General features: G+C 41.8%; 1 protein-coding gene across 1 annotated transcript in view; it reads left to right on the top strand.

Annotated features, from left to right (window-relative positions):
* The first annotated feature begins 8,855 nt into the window (after window positions 1–8,855).
* P4HA3 (prolyl 4-hydroxylase subunit alpha 3) overlaps window positions 8,856–13,874 on the top strand; it is a 38,057-nt gene continuing 33,038 nt past the window's right edge. The window contains exon 1 of the mRNA XM_021675192.2: window positions 8,856–9,084. Coding sequence (XP_021530867.2) covers window positions 8,885–9,084 — 200 coding nt within the window. The 5' untranslated portion in view covers window positions 8,856–8,884. The remainder of the gene's footprint in view (window positions 9,085–13,874) is intronic.

The raw sequence follows: 13,874 nt of genomic DNA, 5'->3' as shown, positions 1-13,874 counted from the left end.
TTGCCCAGGCTGGAGTGCAGTGGCACAATCATGGCTCACTGTAGCCTTGATTTCCCGACCTCCCAAAGCCCAAGAGATCCTCTTGTCTCAGCCTCCCAAGTAGCTCAGACCACAGGCATGCACCACTACAGCCAGCTAATTTTTTAAAATTTTTGTCTCCCTATGTTGCCCAAGCTTGTCTTGAACTCCTGGGCCTCCCAAAGTGCTAGGATTACAGGCATGAGCCTCCATGCCCAGCCTATTCTATACTTTTAAACAAGTACTTGCAATTGCCAGGCACTCAGCTAGGAACTGTCTCACCTACATTTGAAGTATATGATCTAGTGTAGCAGATAGCCATTAATTATTCAAATAAGAAGTAATAATAATAGTTATTATTATTATCATTATGATTCTGAGACAAGCTCTCACTCTGTCACCCAGGCTAGAGTGCAGTGAAGCAATAATGGCTGACTGTAGCCTCAACCTCCTGGGCTCAAGAGATCCTCCCACCTCAGCCTCCTAGCTGGGACTACAGACACACATCACCACAACCAGATAATTTTTAATTTTTCTGTTCTGGAGACAGAACTGCTGCCCAGGCTGGTCTCGAATTCCTGGCCTCAAGCGATCCTCCTGCCTCAGCTTCCCAAAGTGCTGGGTTTATAGGCGTGAGCCACTGTACCTGGCCCAAATAACAAATTATAATTGTTAGAAATGCTACCAAGGGAAAATATAGGGTGTGTTTTGAATAATATGAGGACTCGAACCTAGTCTGCAGACAAATAAAATGTTTCTGAGGAAATGACTCAAAGGATGAGTAGGATTTAGTCTGTCAGAGATTCCACATGAATCAGGAAAGAGCTTGGCAACAGGAAGAAATGAAAAGACCAAAAGCCAGCATGGCTGGAGTGGAGCAAGCAGAGGAGAATGGCACAAGCTGAAGCCGAGGGTGGTTTATTTCCAGAGAAGACTTTCTCTTTTCCTGACTTGGTAATTATTTGAAAATCTGTATCTTTTCCTCAATCCTTTTATTATCTGTCAATTTTCTTTCCATTTTAATAGTCAAAAGTCTTATTATAGTAACATTTCCTCAAAGCTAATATACATTTTTCACTATTTTGACATTCGGAAATAGGGATGGTCTAATAATACACGTTTAAACAAAAACTTGCTATTTAGCAAGTTGTTTCAAGCAGGAATGTAAGTTGAGCCCTCACAAACTTACCAGTGCTTGGAAAATACCTATTCTAATGTCATCATGTAATTAATGTCATCATGTAATTATTTACACTTGTAGCATAATTTCATTAAATTTTAGTTTGTTTTAGTTAAATTTGGAACACTGCTATTACTTAAAGTGACTTCAAAAATTCATCTCTGATCCAGAAGTAAAACAAAATATTATAGTTAGGAGGTTCTGATTTTGGTGAAGATAAAACAGATACATTCTACCCTGGCAATTGTAAAACCTGGACAGAATGCACAGGGCAGGCATTTGAGGACTCTGTCTTCCTGCTACTTGGCCCTGGATACATGCAGTCATGATAAGTACATAGCAGAATGGGGTAAGTGAAACCTCAGGTTTTCAGTGAGAGGACCTAAAAGGGGACCCTCAGGGGACTGGAATGTATCAAACATCATAGAGAGAGACAAGCTCAGGAGAGCAATACCGTAATTCCTGGGTTCACCCCTGAGCTGTGCATGCATGGATCTGATGCTAAATAGCATACCATAGGCTTGCGTACTGCAATATGGGATAAAGGGATAAACCACTATCCAGATCCAAGACTGTCCACTGAGTATGAACAACTGGAAGAGGTCTGAATAGCATTGCAAAGGCTTTGAAAACTGAACTGACATTGGAAACACAGCCACAAAGACAGGTCACGATTTGTAGCTTTAATCCAACTGGGTCATTTGCAAGCTAAAATTAAAGTATGAATATTCTCCATACGATGTAAACAAAATCTAGACATATATAACATTCAAAATGTTTAGTATTTAATCCAAAATTACTCAGCATACAAAGAACCAGAAAAATCTCAATCTGCAGGAGAAAAAACAGTCAACAGATGCCAATGAAGAGAGAACATAAATGTTGAAATTGTTAAAGACTTTAAGCTAGGCATTATAAAATCCTTCAAGAAGTAAAGGTGAACACGCTTGAAATGAATAGAAAGTATCAACAAACAAATAGAAGACATAAAGAGAAACCAAATGGAAATATTAGAGCTGAAAGAATAATAACCAAAATAAAAAATTCACTAATGGACTTAATGACAGAATACAGATGACATAGGAAAGAGTCACTGAACTTGAAAATAGACCCATAGAAATTATATAATCCAAATAAGAGAAAAAGATTTTTTTTTAAATGAGCATGGCAACATATGGTGGCTTATGCTTGTAATCCCAACATTTTAGGAGGCCAAGGTGGGACGATTGCTTGAACCCAGGAGTTCAAGACCAGCCTGGGCAACATAGTAAGACCCTGTGTCTACAAAAACAGAAAATTAGCTGGGTGTGGTGGCATGTGCCTATGGATCTAGCTACTCAGGAGGCTTTGCCAGAGCCCAGAGATCAAGGCTGCAGTGAACCATGATTGCACCATTGCACTCTAGCCTGAGCAAAAGAGTGAGACCTTGTAGAAAGAAAAGAGAGAGAGATAGAGAGAAGGAAGGAAGGAAGGAGAAAAGAAAAAAGAAAAAGTCAATTCAGAATTCTACATTCAGTGAAAATAAATTTCAGATAAAAGTAAAATAACTACATTCTCAGATGAAAGAAAATTAAGAGAATTCACTGCCAGCAGGCTTGCCCTAAAAGAATTTCTGAAGATACTGATTCAGCAATAAAAAAAACTTCCCACAAAAAAAAGCCCAGGCTTAAATGATTTTCATGGTGTATTCTTCCAAATATCTCCAATCCTTTACAAACTCACCCAAAAATATAGAAAAGGAGGGAACACTTCCCAACTCATTTTATGAGACCAAAATTATGACACAAAAAGAGACAAAGATATGAGATAAAGAGAAAACCACAGACCAACATCTCTCATGAATATAGACATAAAAATCCTCAGCAAAATATTAACAAACCAAATCCAACAACATATGAACAAGACTATACATAACGGCAAGTGAGATTTATCCCAGGAATGCAAGGTTAGTTCAACATTAAAAATCAATCAATATAACACACCATGTTAAGAAAATAGGAGTGAACACCACATGATCATCTCAGCAAATGTAGAACATGTATTCTACAAATTAAAAACATTCAACAAACTAAGAACAGAAGGGAACCTCCTCAACCTGATTAGTGTATTAACAAAAAACCTTCAGCTAACATCATACTTAATGGCAGAAGACTGAAAGCTTTGCCCCTAAGATCTGAAATAAGACCAGCATATCTTCTCTTGCCACTTCTATTCAACATTATACTAGAGATTCTATCCAAATCATTTTGGCTAAATAAATAAATAAATAAAAAGCATCCAGATTAGAATGGAAGAAGTAATCTATTTTCTGATGTTATGATTGTCTATATGTAAAATCATAAGGAATCCACAAAAAACACTACAGACCCATTAAACAAGACTAAAGGGTTACAAGATTTAAGCTCAATATACAAAAATCAATTGCACTTCCATACACTTGCAATGAACAATCTGAAAATAAAATTAAGAAAACATTTCATTTACAATAGCATTAAGAAACCACACAAAGCCATTTATATGAAATGCCAAGAATAAAAAAAAATCCACATAGATGGAAAGTAGATTAGTGGTTGCCATGAAGGAGTGACTGCTAATGGGTGCAGGGTTTCCTTTTATTTTTTTTGAGATGGAGTCTCACTCTGTCACCCAGGCTGTAGTACAGTGGCGCGATCTTGGCTCACTGAAACCTCCACCTCCCAGGTTCAGGTGATTCTCTTGCCTCAGCCTCCTGAGGGGTACAAGGTTTCTTTTTGAGGTAGAGAAAATACTCCTGAATCAGATATTTGTGATGATTTCACAATCTTGTGATAACATTAATACTAAAAATGAACTAATTGTACACTAAAAGTAAATTTTATACTATATGAATTATGCTTCAATTTTATAAAGAAGACTATACTTAGGAATAAATTTTTTAAAACTATATACAAATTTCCTAGCTCTAGCTGCTGAAAGAACCTGGGGGAAGCAGCATCCCCCAGTCACAGTAAGCACACCAGCACCCAAATCTTGGTTTCTAAATACTCTTTTCCTTTAAAAGGAACCAGCACTCCTTGGAGAAATGCCTGATTCTAAGACTGGAGCTGGGAAAGAAAGTATAAGATTACCTGGAATAGCCTATAAATAATGAAGTATAGAATGAGGAGAATGAAGGAGATATATCAAAAGGACACAAGAGCCATACTGAAGGAGTTAGTCAACTTGGGTTGGCCAGGACAACTCCAGGACAATTTGAGCATCAAAATAAATAGTTAATTATAATTTATTCAATAAATTGTATGAATTCATATATATTGATATAAATAAATGAATTAGTTAATAACTGGCACAGAAGAGAAAGCTCTATATTACCACAGAATGCCAATAAGTAGTAATAACCTACTAATTAATAAGTAGAAAATACTTTTTCATTAACTTCATGCTGGAGGAACCAGGCATATATCAGTTATACCAAGTACTGAAAGTTAACACCACCAGCAATGGGACAAAGCAACATACTGTGCCTCCTAACATGATGCACTGAGAAGAACAAATAATTATTCCTGTTGTGTTTCTGCCAAAGTTGCACCTACTCACAGAGAAACATCAAACAAACTCAAATTGAGAGACAGTCCAAAAAAATAACTGGCCTGTTATCTTCAAATGTCAAGATAGCAGAGAGTAAGGAAAGATTGAGGAACAGTACCAGATGGAAGAACACTAAAGAGATATGACAACTAAGCACACCAATAGTCCTGGATAGGATCCTAGATTGACAACACATTTAATTGGTACAATCAAGGAAATTTGAAGAAGGTATGTGGACTAGAGGTATTAGTATTTTATCAATGTTAGTTGCCTAATATTGGTGGTTATATTGTGGTTTTGTAGAAGGTCTCTAAGAATCTTAAGGGGTACCTTATATTTCAACCATGAAAAAAAAATGCTTCTAAGAATCTAAGGGCTGGCTGGACATGGTGGCTCACACCTGTAATCCCAGCACTTTGGGAGGCCAAGCTAGGGGGATTACTTGAGACCAGGAATTCGACACCAGCCTGGGCAACATGGTGAAACCCTGTCTCTACAAAAAAATACAAAAATGAACTGTGCATGGTAGCATGTGCCTGTAGTCCCAACTACTCAGGAGGCTGAGGCAGGAGGATCCATTGAGCCCAGGAGTTCAAGACTATAGTGAGTTGTGATCGTGCCACTGCACTCCAGCCTAGCAACAGAGCAAGACCGTATCTCTAAAAAAATTAAAAGACTTTTAAGACTGTTGTACCACCACCCTGAGTCTCAGCCCAAGTTAGAGAAGGGCAAATCTTGGGAAGAAATATAGATATGTTTTTTGTCTAACAGAAATAATTCCAATAAAATTTATAAACCCTCAAAAGTTTTAAGATTATTTTATTTTATTTTATTTTATTTATTTATTTATTTATTTTTTTGAGACGGAGTTTCGCTCTTGTTACCCAGGCTGGAGTGCAATGGCTCGATCTCAGCTCACCGCAACCTCCGCCTCCTGGGTTCAGGAATTCTCCTGCCGCAGCCTCCCGAGTAGCTGGGATTACAGGCACGCGCCACCATGCCCAGCTAATTTTTTGTATTTTAGTAGAGACGGGGTTTCACCATGTTGACCAGGATGGTCTGGATCTCTTGACCTCGTGATCCACCCGCCTCGGCCTCCCAAAGTGCTGGGATTACAGGCTTGAGCCACCGTGCCCGGCTAAGATAATTTTATTAAGAGAAGTACTGCCCACATGGGCCGAAGAGACAGAGTTAATACAAAACAGATAACTTTCGGTTCCTTTATCAGTTTCCCACTATTGCTGAAACAAATGACCACAAACACAGTGGCTTAAAACAATACATATATTGTCTTATAGTCCTGGGGTTCAGAAGTCTGAAATGGTTTCACTGGACTAAACTCAAGGTGTCAGCAGATCTCTGTTCCTTTTGGAGGCCCTAGAGGAGAACCTGTTTCCTTGCCTTTCCAGCTTCTAGAAGATGTTCACAATCCTTGACTGGTGGCCTCTTCTTCCACCTTTATAGTCAGCAATATAGTGTTAAATATCTTTGAATCTTTCTGACTTTGCTTCCATTGTCACATCTCTTTCTAAGACTTTTAAGGACCCTTATGATTGCATCGAGACTACCAAGATAAACCAGCATAATCCTCCAGTGTCAAGATCCTTAACTTAATCACATCTGTAAAGTCTCTTGTGCCATATAAGGTAATACAATCATGGGTTTTGGGAATTAAGACATGCACATCTTTGGAGGGAGGACATGATTCTGCCTACCACAGTCCCTAATCTTCTGTGGTGAGAACACCTTCTATAAGAAGGCTACTCAGTTGAAAAGGGTATGTGCAAGCTAGGAGCCTTGAAGCTTAATCTTCAAAACCTTCTAGGTAAATGTGCCTCTGGTAGTGATTAAGAACATGGAATCAGGATCCACATGATCTGGGTTAAAGTCCCTTTTCTCTACTACTTACTATGTATGTTGATTGAATTGATGTTACAGATTGGGTTCTCTAGAAACAGAGACTCAGAGTTTCAGGTGCAAGAGTTTAGGGATCAGCATCTACAAAAGGGAAAGGAAGCAGGAAAAGGCAGAGGAAGAGTCAAAGAGGCTTGATGAAGCTTTGATCAAGGTAGCAGGCATGCTGGAGCTAGTATTGCCTGTAAGAATCGTCTCGTGATGGGCCAAAATTGCTAGGCCTTGAATCCCTTACCTTGCTCCGTTGCTGGATTAGGGCTGCCCCAGGAAGGAAATTTCCCTAGGTGAGACTGCTCTCTGCTGTAGGACAGACCCTAAAGCAGCTGACCACTAAAGACTCTTCTGATCACATTCCCTGCAGCTGTGCAACAAGTCCTTCCTTGAAGGGGAATCTGTGTGGTACATCTCCACATCTACACAAATAGTGGTGTGCTGGAGCTGGCTCACCCCAGCTCACAAGAGCTGTTAGCATCTTTATCTAGCCACAGTCAGTGATGACACCTTCGCATATTGAAATCAACCACTGTGGGAGAATTGACACCACACAAATTGGCAAATGCCACAAATCAAAACTTTTATGTTTTCCTGGAGAGCTGGTTTACCAGCACACCTCGAATGTAATTCACAAGTGATTAAACATTGAGTAGGTTATTGATTGTCCCTACAACTCAGTCTTCTCATCAGCAAAGTAGAGTCAATAATACTATACAAATACTAATACTACCTAGGCTATAGGGTCAGCATGAGAATTAAATGAGTTAATGCATGCAAAATACTCTGGACAGAGAGTAAATGAGTTAATACATATAAATATACTCTGGATGGTGCCTGCTGCACAGGAAACACTCAGTAAGTATTAACTACTATGTTTACTGCTGCCATTGTTATTACAATTATTGCCACCTTCAAAACTTTCACTGGATTTTCATAGAGGATGAGCACCTAAATTTCTTAGTATGACATGCTAAGACCCTTCACAATCTGATAGTTCCAAGCACAAGGAACTTTTCATCACTTCTGGAACCCAAACTGTTTTCCACCAGCTCCAAACCTTGTCATGCACAGGTACCTTCTGCCAGGAAAGCCCACGCCTTCCTTGCCTGTCGACTTCTAATTATTTTCATCCTTTTGAACCAGCACACATCACCTTCTCTGTGAAGCCCTCTTCACCCCCTACATAGGGGTCCCTTCTTCATTGTTGCCATAGCACATTGCACAACCCTCAGTTACCCTGACAGTACTTTACTGTGATTACTTGTTTACATATCTGTCTCCTCCTTTGAGTCCAGGATTGCATTTGCTACTTCTCTGTGTATTCAGCACAGTAACATGGGTTCTAATAAATATTTGTTGAATGAATGAACATTGCCTGGGAAATACATGGGGGCGGGGGGAATAGAGTAAGTAGCCTAATAGGTTATAATAATAACAATATTTTTGTTTGCTTAAGTGACTCTAGGTATATTATGTAAAGCGGTGACTTCAGGACCCCAGAGTTTCAGGTTCTGTAAGTCCTAGATCCTGACAAAGTTCTACTCATCCTTCAATTGGCTCAGATGTCAGCTCTCTGTGAGGGTTTTCCTCCCTGCTGCCCTCTTGACGCTCTTTGCCTGCGCAGCTATTCCCATACTCATAATTGACTCTCTTGGAGGTCCCCGTGGGGATCCAGTGGTGTTTGTGTATTCCCACTCCATGGTCCAGAGGGACAGATATTTTGGGGATGCTGTCACCATAGTGTTAATATTTGGGGATGGTCAAGGCCTTAGACCTGTGAATTCATCGCTCACCCAGCCCCCGCCTCAATTTCCCCTAGTGTGATGGGCATAGTGGAAATACCTTCCCAGAGTCGCGACTTAGTGGAGGGCGGCGGACACTGAGGTAGCAAGAAGCCCCCACGCATTCCGAGGAGCTGAGGAGAGCAAGGCGAGGCGTCGAAACAAGGAAGCAGTCAGGACGCGTGCAAAGAAGGAGTCAGGGGGCTTCCTCTGGCCCCTGCCCGTTGCCTCAGCTGCCTTGGCGTGGGGCGAGACAGGGCTGCTGAGGCGACAGGCCGAGGCCAGAGGGCGGGGCTGAGCCGGGCGCGGGGGCGGGGCGGGAGCGGGGGCAGGGGCGGAGCGGGGGCAGGGGCGGGGCGGAGCGGGCCGAGGCGGGAGCGTCTGGCGCTGCGGCTAGGACTGTCTGAGGGGAAGCGCGCGAGCGCCGGCAATGGGTCCCGGGGCGCGGCTGGCGGCGCTGCTGGCGGTGCTGGTCCTCGGGACAGGAGACCCAGAAAGGGCTGCGGCGCGGGGCGACACGTTCTCGGCCCTGACCAGCGTGGCTCGCTCCCTGGAGCCCGAGCGCCAGCTCCTGGGGCTGCTGCGGCGGTACCTGCGCGAGGAGGAGGCGCGGCTGCGGGACCTGACTAGGTGAGGGCAGGTGGGTGGGAGCGACCGAGGGGCCTCAGTGAGAGACACTGTGCCGCAGGGTGGGGGAGACTCAGGTTAAGTGTGACACTGTCATGCTGCATGGAACCTCAGACCCACTGCCGCACCGTGCGACTAAGACGCTGTGGCGTGGGTTGGGGTGTGGCTCTGAGGAACAGTGTTACCCCCTAGACCCATTGTCACCCTGTGTGGGACCCCGACACTCCATGGCATGAGGTGTTAGCAAAGATTGGGTCACACTGTGTGGGACTGCAGACTCCATCACAGTGGCACCCCCCAGATCCAGCATCACACTGCAAAGTTGATACACTGTGGAAGAGCGGGGTGGGGTGACACCTCACAAGTTGCTGTGCAAAGCTGTGTGGGCCCCAGGCCCTGTGTCACACTGACACAGACACAGTGGACAGTGCTGTGACAGAGACACTGTGAGAGTGAGATGGAGAGAATACGGTGACACTGCAGCTACGCAAGTCTTGACCTTTCAAGGGGTGTTCGTCAAACACCACATGACTCAGTGAGCTGGTGTTTACTGTGAGGAGTTAGGTGACAGTCTTCCACCATGTGTGAAATTTACATGTCATTGGGACTGGGTGGGCACGACACTGTGGATATCATAGTCTGTATGTGAATGATGCTGCGTAACTGTACAGGTCACTATATGAATAATGCTTCAGTTCATTAATTCATACAACACATAATTTTTTTGAGTGCCTACTAAGAGCCAGGCAGTGTTCCAGGCACTAGGGATAAAATGGTGAACAAGAGCCAACTCTGCCCTCAAGGAGTTTGGGTCTGTAGCACCATGACTGTTAATCAGAGATGCCCACCGCCCTCTATGTCTTCAGTTCTTCCTTCTCTTTACACATGTAGAGGCTCTCTAAATACTAAATAAATGATAACTGAGATGTTACATGTGTGTCAACGTATTTGACATCAGAAAATCACTGTGAAAAAACATACTGGCTGCAGAAGATACTGAATGTAGCACACAGCAGCAGATGCTCAGCTAATATTGTTTTGCTATACAATCAACAAATTCTAGTGCTGCACACTGTGGCATAAAAGATTATTAGGCTTGGGATGCTGAGGCGCTATAGTCATGTATCAACTTTGTCAGTGTCCAACTATGAAAGATAAGTGATTGTATATGATACCGTCTGTATGAATATGTGCTGTGCCTTCTCTGCTTGGGACATCGAGAAGGCTACAACACTGTGAGAAAGAGTGGTTGTGACCATGTCACTGTTTGGATATATTAATATTGTATTTATATCATGTGACGTTACGGAGCTAAGACAGCACAACACACTGCTTTTAAAACTTTGCATGACTGTATGTATGTGATAGTAATACTGATTCTAGGGTGACATGAGAAGAAGGTATGTGGAATAGGGAGTGACTCTGAGGCCCAGTGTGACCCCCAAATCCATTGTCACCCTATGTGAAACTTTGAGACCCCATGACTGTGAGAGAGAGCCATGTAGAAGAGAAGCATTTTGTGGGTAGAGGTATTTGCAAGACATCTTGTTAATAGTGACTGAATGAGGTAATTTGGTGCTTGTCTTTAAGTATGTGGCTTGCATATAAACAGCTTGAAATAGTGTGACAATGTACAATATATGAATGTATTAATTTTAACAATAAATGATCATTTCAATAATTATTGTCTCTCTTTGGAATAGCATAGTTGTCCAGTATTCTGTGGGTCCACGTTGACAGAGCCAAATGTTTTCCTTTTGTTCATAGTCCAGAGTCATTGGAGTCCAAGCTTACTGGTGGAAATAGGACAGACCTTGTTCTCTTTGATTTCAGAGCCCAGCATGCTCCCTGCTACCCATGCTTGTTCTCATAACAGTAATCTCTTTCTTTGGGTAGCTCAGACCGAGACAGGAGTAGGAGGTCAGAATCCCTGTGCTGGTCTTTCAGGTAACATTCTCAAATGAGAGCACGTGAAGCTTTTTGGCCAAAGCACCTGGCCAACCCCACTCCCCATGCTGGTCTCCTTCACTGTCTTTTCACCATTGTCATTGTTACAACTTTGTCAGAGCAGGAAGTCTCGTACAAACCATATCTCATTTGATTCTCTCACACACAATGCTTTGAAATAGATTTGTATGATACTGTTAACTCTTGAGAAATCAGTTAAAACACAAGAAAACTAACGTCTAGTGGCTTACCCAAGATTGTATTCATAAATTTAGTAGGTAGCAAATCCAGGACGAGAACACAGTTGTTTTGATTATTTATCCAACTTTTTTCCCATTATGCTGTGTTGTCCCTACCACTTCCTTTATCTATTATACCAAGACATAGACCAAGCCCCTAACTAATTGAGGTTTTACTAATTGTCATAGTACATGGTGGTTAACAGTCTGAATTCAGGAGTTTAACAGACCTCTCTCTATTTGAATCATTGTCTCTGATCTTGGACAAGTTACTTTGCCTCTTTGAACTTTAGTTTCCTAATCTGTAAAATGATGATAAAAACAGTACCTACCTCCATAGGGTTGTTGGAAGGATTAAGAGTAACATGTAACATTATTTATCATTGTGCCTGGCATGGAACAATTGCTGGACAAATGCTAAGTCTTTATGCCTATTATTTATTTTATTTTAAGACCAACTAGAGAAAATAGGCCCCACTTTTGGCTCTAAGTATTAACTAGGATTGTGACAGCCTAGATAAAAAACAAATCAGAAAAAGTTCTATTTTCTCAGGTGAGTTATGAACAGTTAATTTTGTAGTTTAGTTTGATATTTTGAAGACTGGATTCTATCATTCTGTTCTCTAGTGACTTCTCTAAAACCCAGTGAAATGTTTGCTTTTTAAGAGACAGGGCCTTGCTCTGTCACCCAGGCTAGAGTGCAGTGGCTCTATCATAGCTCACTCTAACCTCAAACCCCTGGCTCAAGTTATCCTCCTGCCTGAGCCTACCAAGTAGTTGGCACTGTGGGTGTGTACCACCATGTGTGGATAGGGTTTTTTGTTTTGTTTTGTTTGTTTAGTTTTGTTGGTAGAGACAGGGTCTTGCTATCTTGCCCAAACTGGTCTTGAACTCCTGGCCTGAAGTGATTCTCCTCCCTTGGCCTCCCAAAGTGTTGGGATTGCAAGCATGAGCTACCACTCCCAGCCTTTATGTTTGCTTTTTAAAACAAGAATTTTGGCAGTTCCTGCTAATTTTTCTATACTCCCAATCTGGTGATTTTATGTAACTTGAGAGGTTATTTCCAAGGCTCTCAGTTGATATAGAAAAATACAATATTTTTGAGGTTGAAACTACTGCCTACTCCAAGTTAATGAATAAAAATTATACTTGTTAGAGTATATATAGTTATATACCACTATGGTACATATACTAGTTATATATATAAAGAGAGATTACCCTAGCTTTTGTTGTTGCTGTTTTTGCAGTTTAAAACACTACCAAGAGTGAAAGAGAAGTGTCAGCAGCAATTATTTCTGTGCTAAGGATTAAGCATTAAGAATGTCCCAGAAGAACTGAGACAAAACCATTTCTGAATTCCGAAGACAAAATGTATTGAAGTGAAATAACCCATGTATTGTGGTTGGATAATCTGCCCAGGCTATGTTTAATGCAGGGATTGGGTTGCAAATTTTATGTGCAGATTCTTAAAGGAAAGGATCTGATTTTCCATTCTCAGCAGTATTTGTTAAAGCAAAAAGACATTTAGGAACCCCTGAGGTTTGAATTCAGCATCCAGTAACTCAGTTTCCAGTCTCTGGAAACCGCTATGTGCTCAAAGACTGAGCATAGGGCCAACTTCTGGATTCTAAGCCAACCTCAGTTATCCGTTGAGAGATTTTTTTTTTCTTTGTGTGACAGAAAAATGGCATATCTAAACACTGGATTGAATTGATGTGCTACAATAGAGATCAAACCCCTGACCTAAACAAATCAACCCCAGAATGCAAAGAGGGGTGCTAAGAGAACAAGGAAGTAGACAGCACTTTTGATGCATGACTTGGGGCAAATATTCACCTCTCTGCCTTACCACTTTGCCTTTGTGCCTCAGTTTCCTCAGATGCCTATAAATGAGTCCTCAAACTAATGAGGAAATCTTTTTATTCAGTTGTGGAAAGAGTGATGGGAAGAAATAATAGAACATGCATACTGAAAAGATCCACAGAAATCTTCTAGACTAGACCAGTTCTTTCTTTCTCTTTTTTCTTTTCTTTTTTTTTTGGGATGGAGTTTTGCTCTTTCTGCCCAGGCTGGAGTGCAATGGCGCGATCTCGGCTCACTGCAACCTCCACTTCCCGGGTTCAAGCGATTCTCCTACCTCAGCCTTCCAAGTAGCTGGGATTACAGGCATGCGCCACCATGCCTGGCTAATTTTTTGTATTTTTAGTAGAGATGGGGGTTTCACCATGTTGGTCAGCTGGTCTTGAACTCCAGACTCCAGGTGATCCACCCACTTCAGCCTCCCAAAGTGCTGGGATTACAGGCATGAGCCACCGCACCTGGCCCCAGTTCTTTCATTTTATGGAGGAAGAAACTGAGCAATAGTTGGAGGCTGGGTCAAAATTCAAGTCTCCCCCAAGCTCCTTCCTATCCAGCTGTCTTATAAAATCACTGCCCTCTCAGCATCAAGTGTTCCTGGACACCTACTCTTTAAACTGGACTCAAGCCCAAGTCTCCACTCGTAAGTTTTTTCATCTAGCAGTGGAATGTCTTTCCCTAAGTAGTTCCATATGGAGCTGAAGCAGGAAACAATGGGTAGTAAAGATCCCACACCCTGCAGGCTGGTTT

The sequence above is a fragment of the Aotus nancymaae genome, unplaced genomic scaffold (genome assembly GCF_030222135.1).
Source record: "Aotus nancymaae isolate 86718 unplaced genomic scaffold, 86718_ANA_hifiasm-v0.15.2.pri h1tg000059l, whole genome shotgun sequence".
NCBI classification, from domain to species: Eukaryota; Metazoa; Chordata; class Mammalia; order Primates; family Aotidae; genus Aotus; species Aotus nancymaae.
This window is presented reverse-complemented; position numbering and strand designations above follow the sequence as displayed.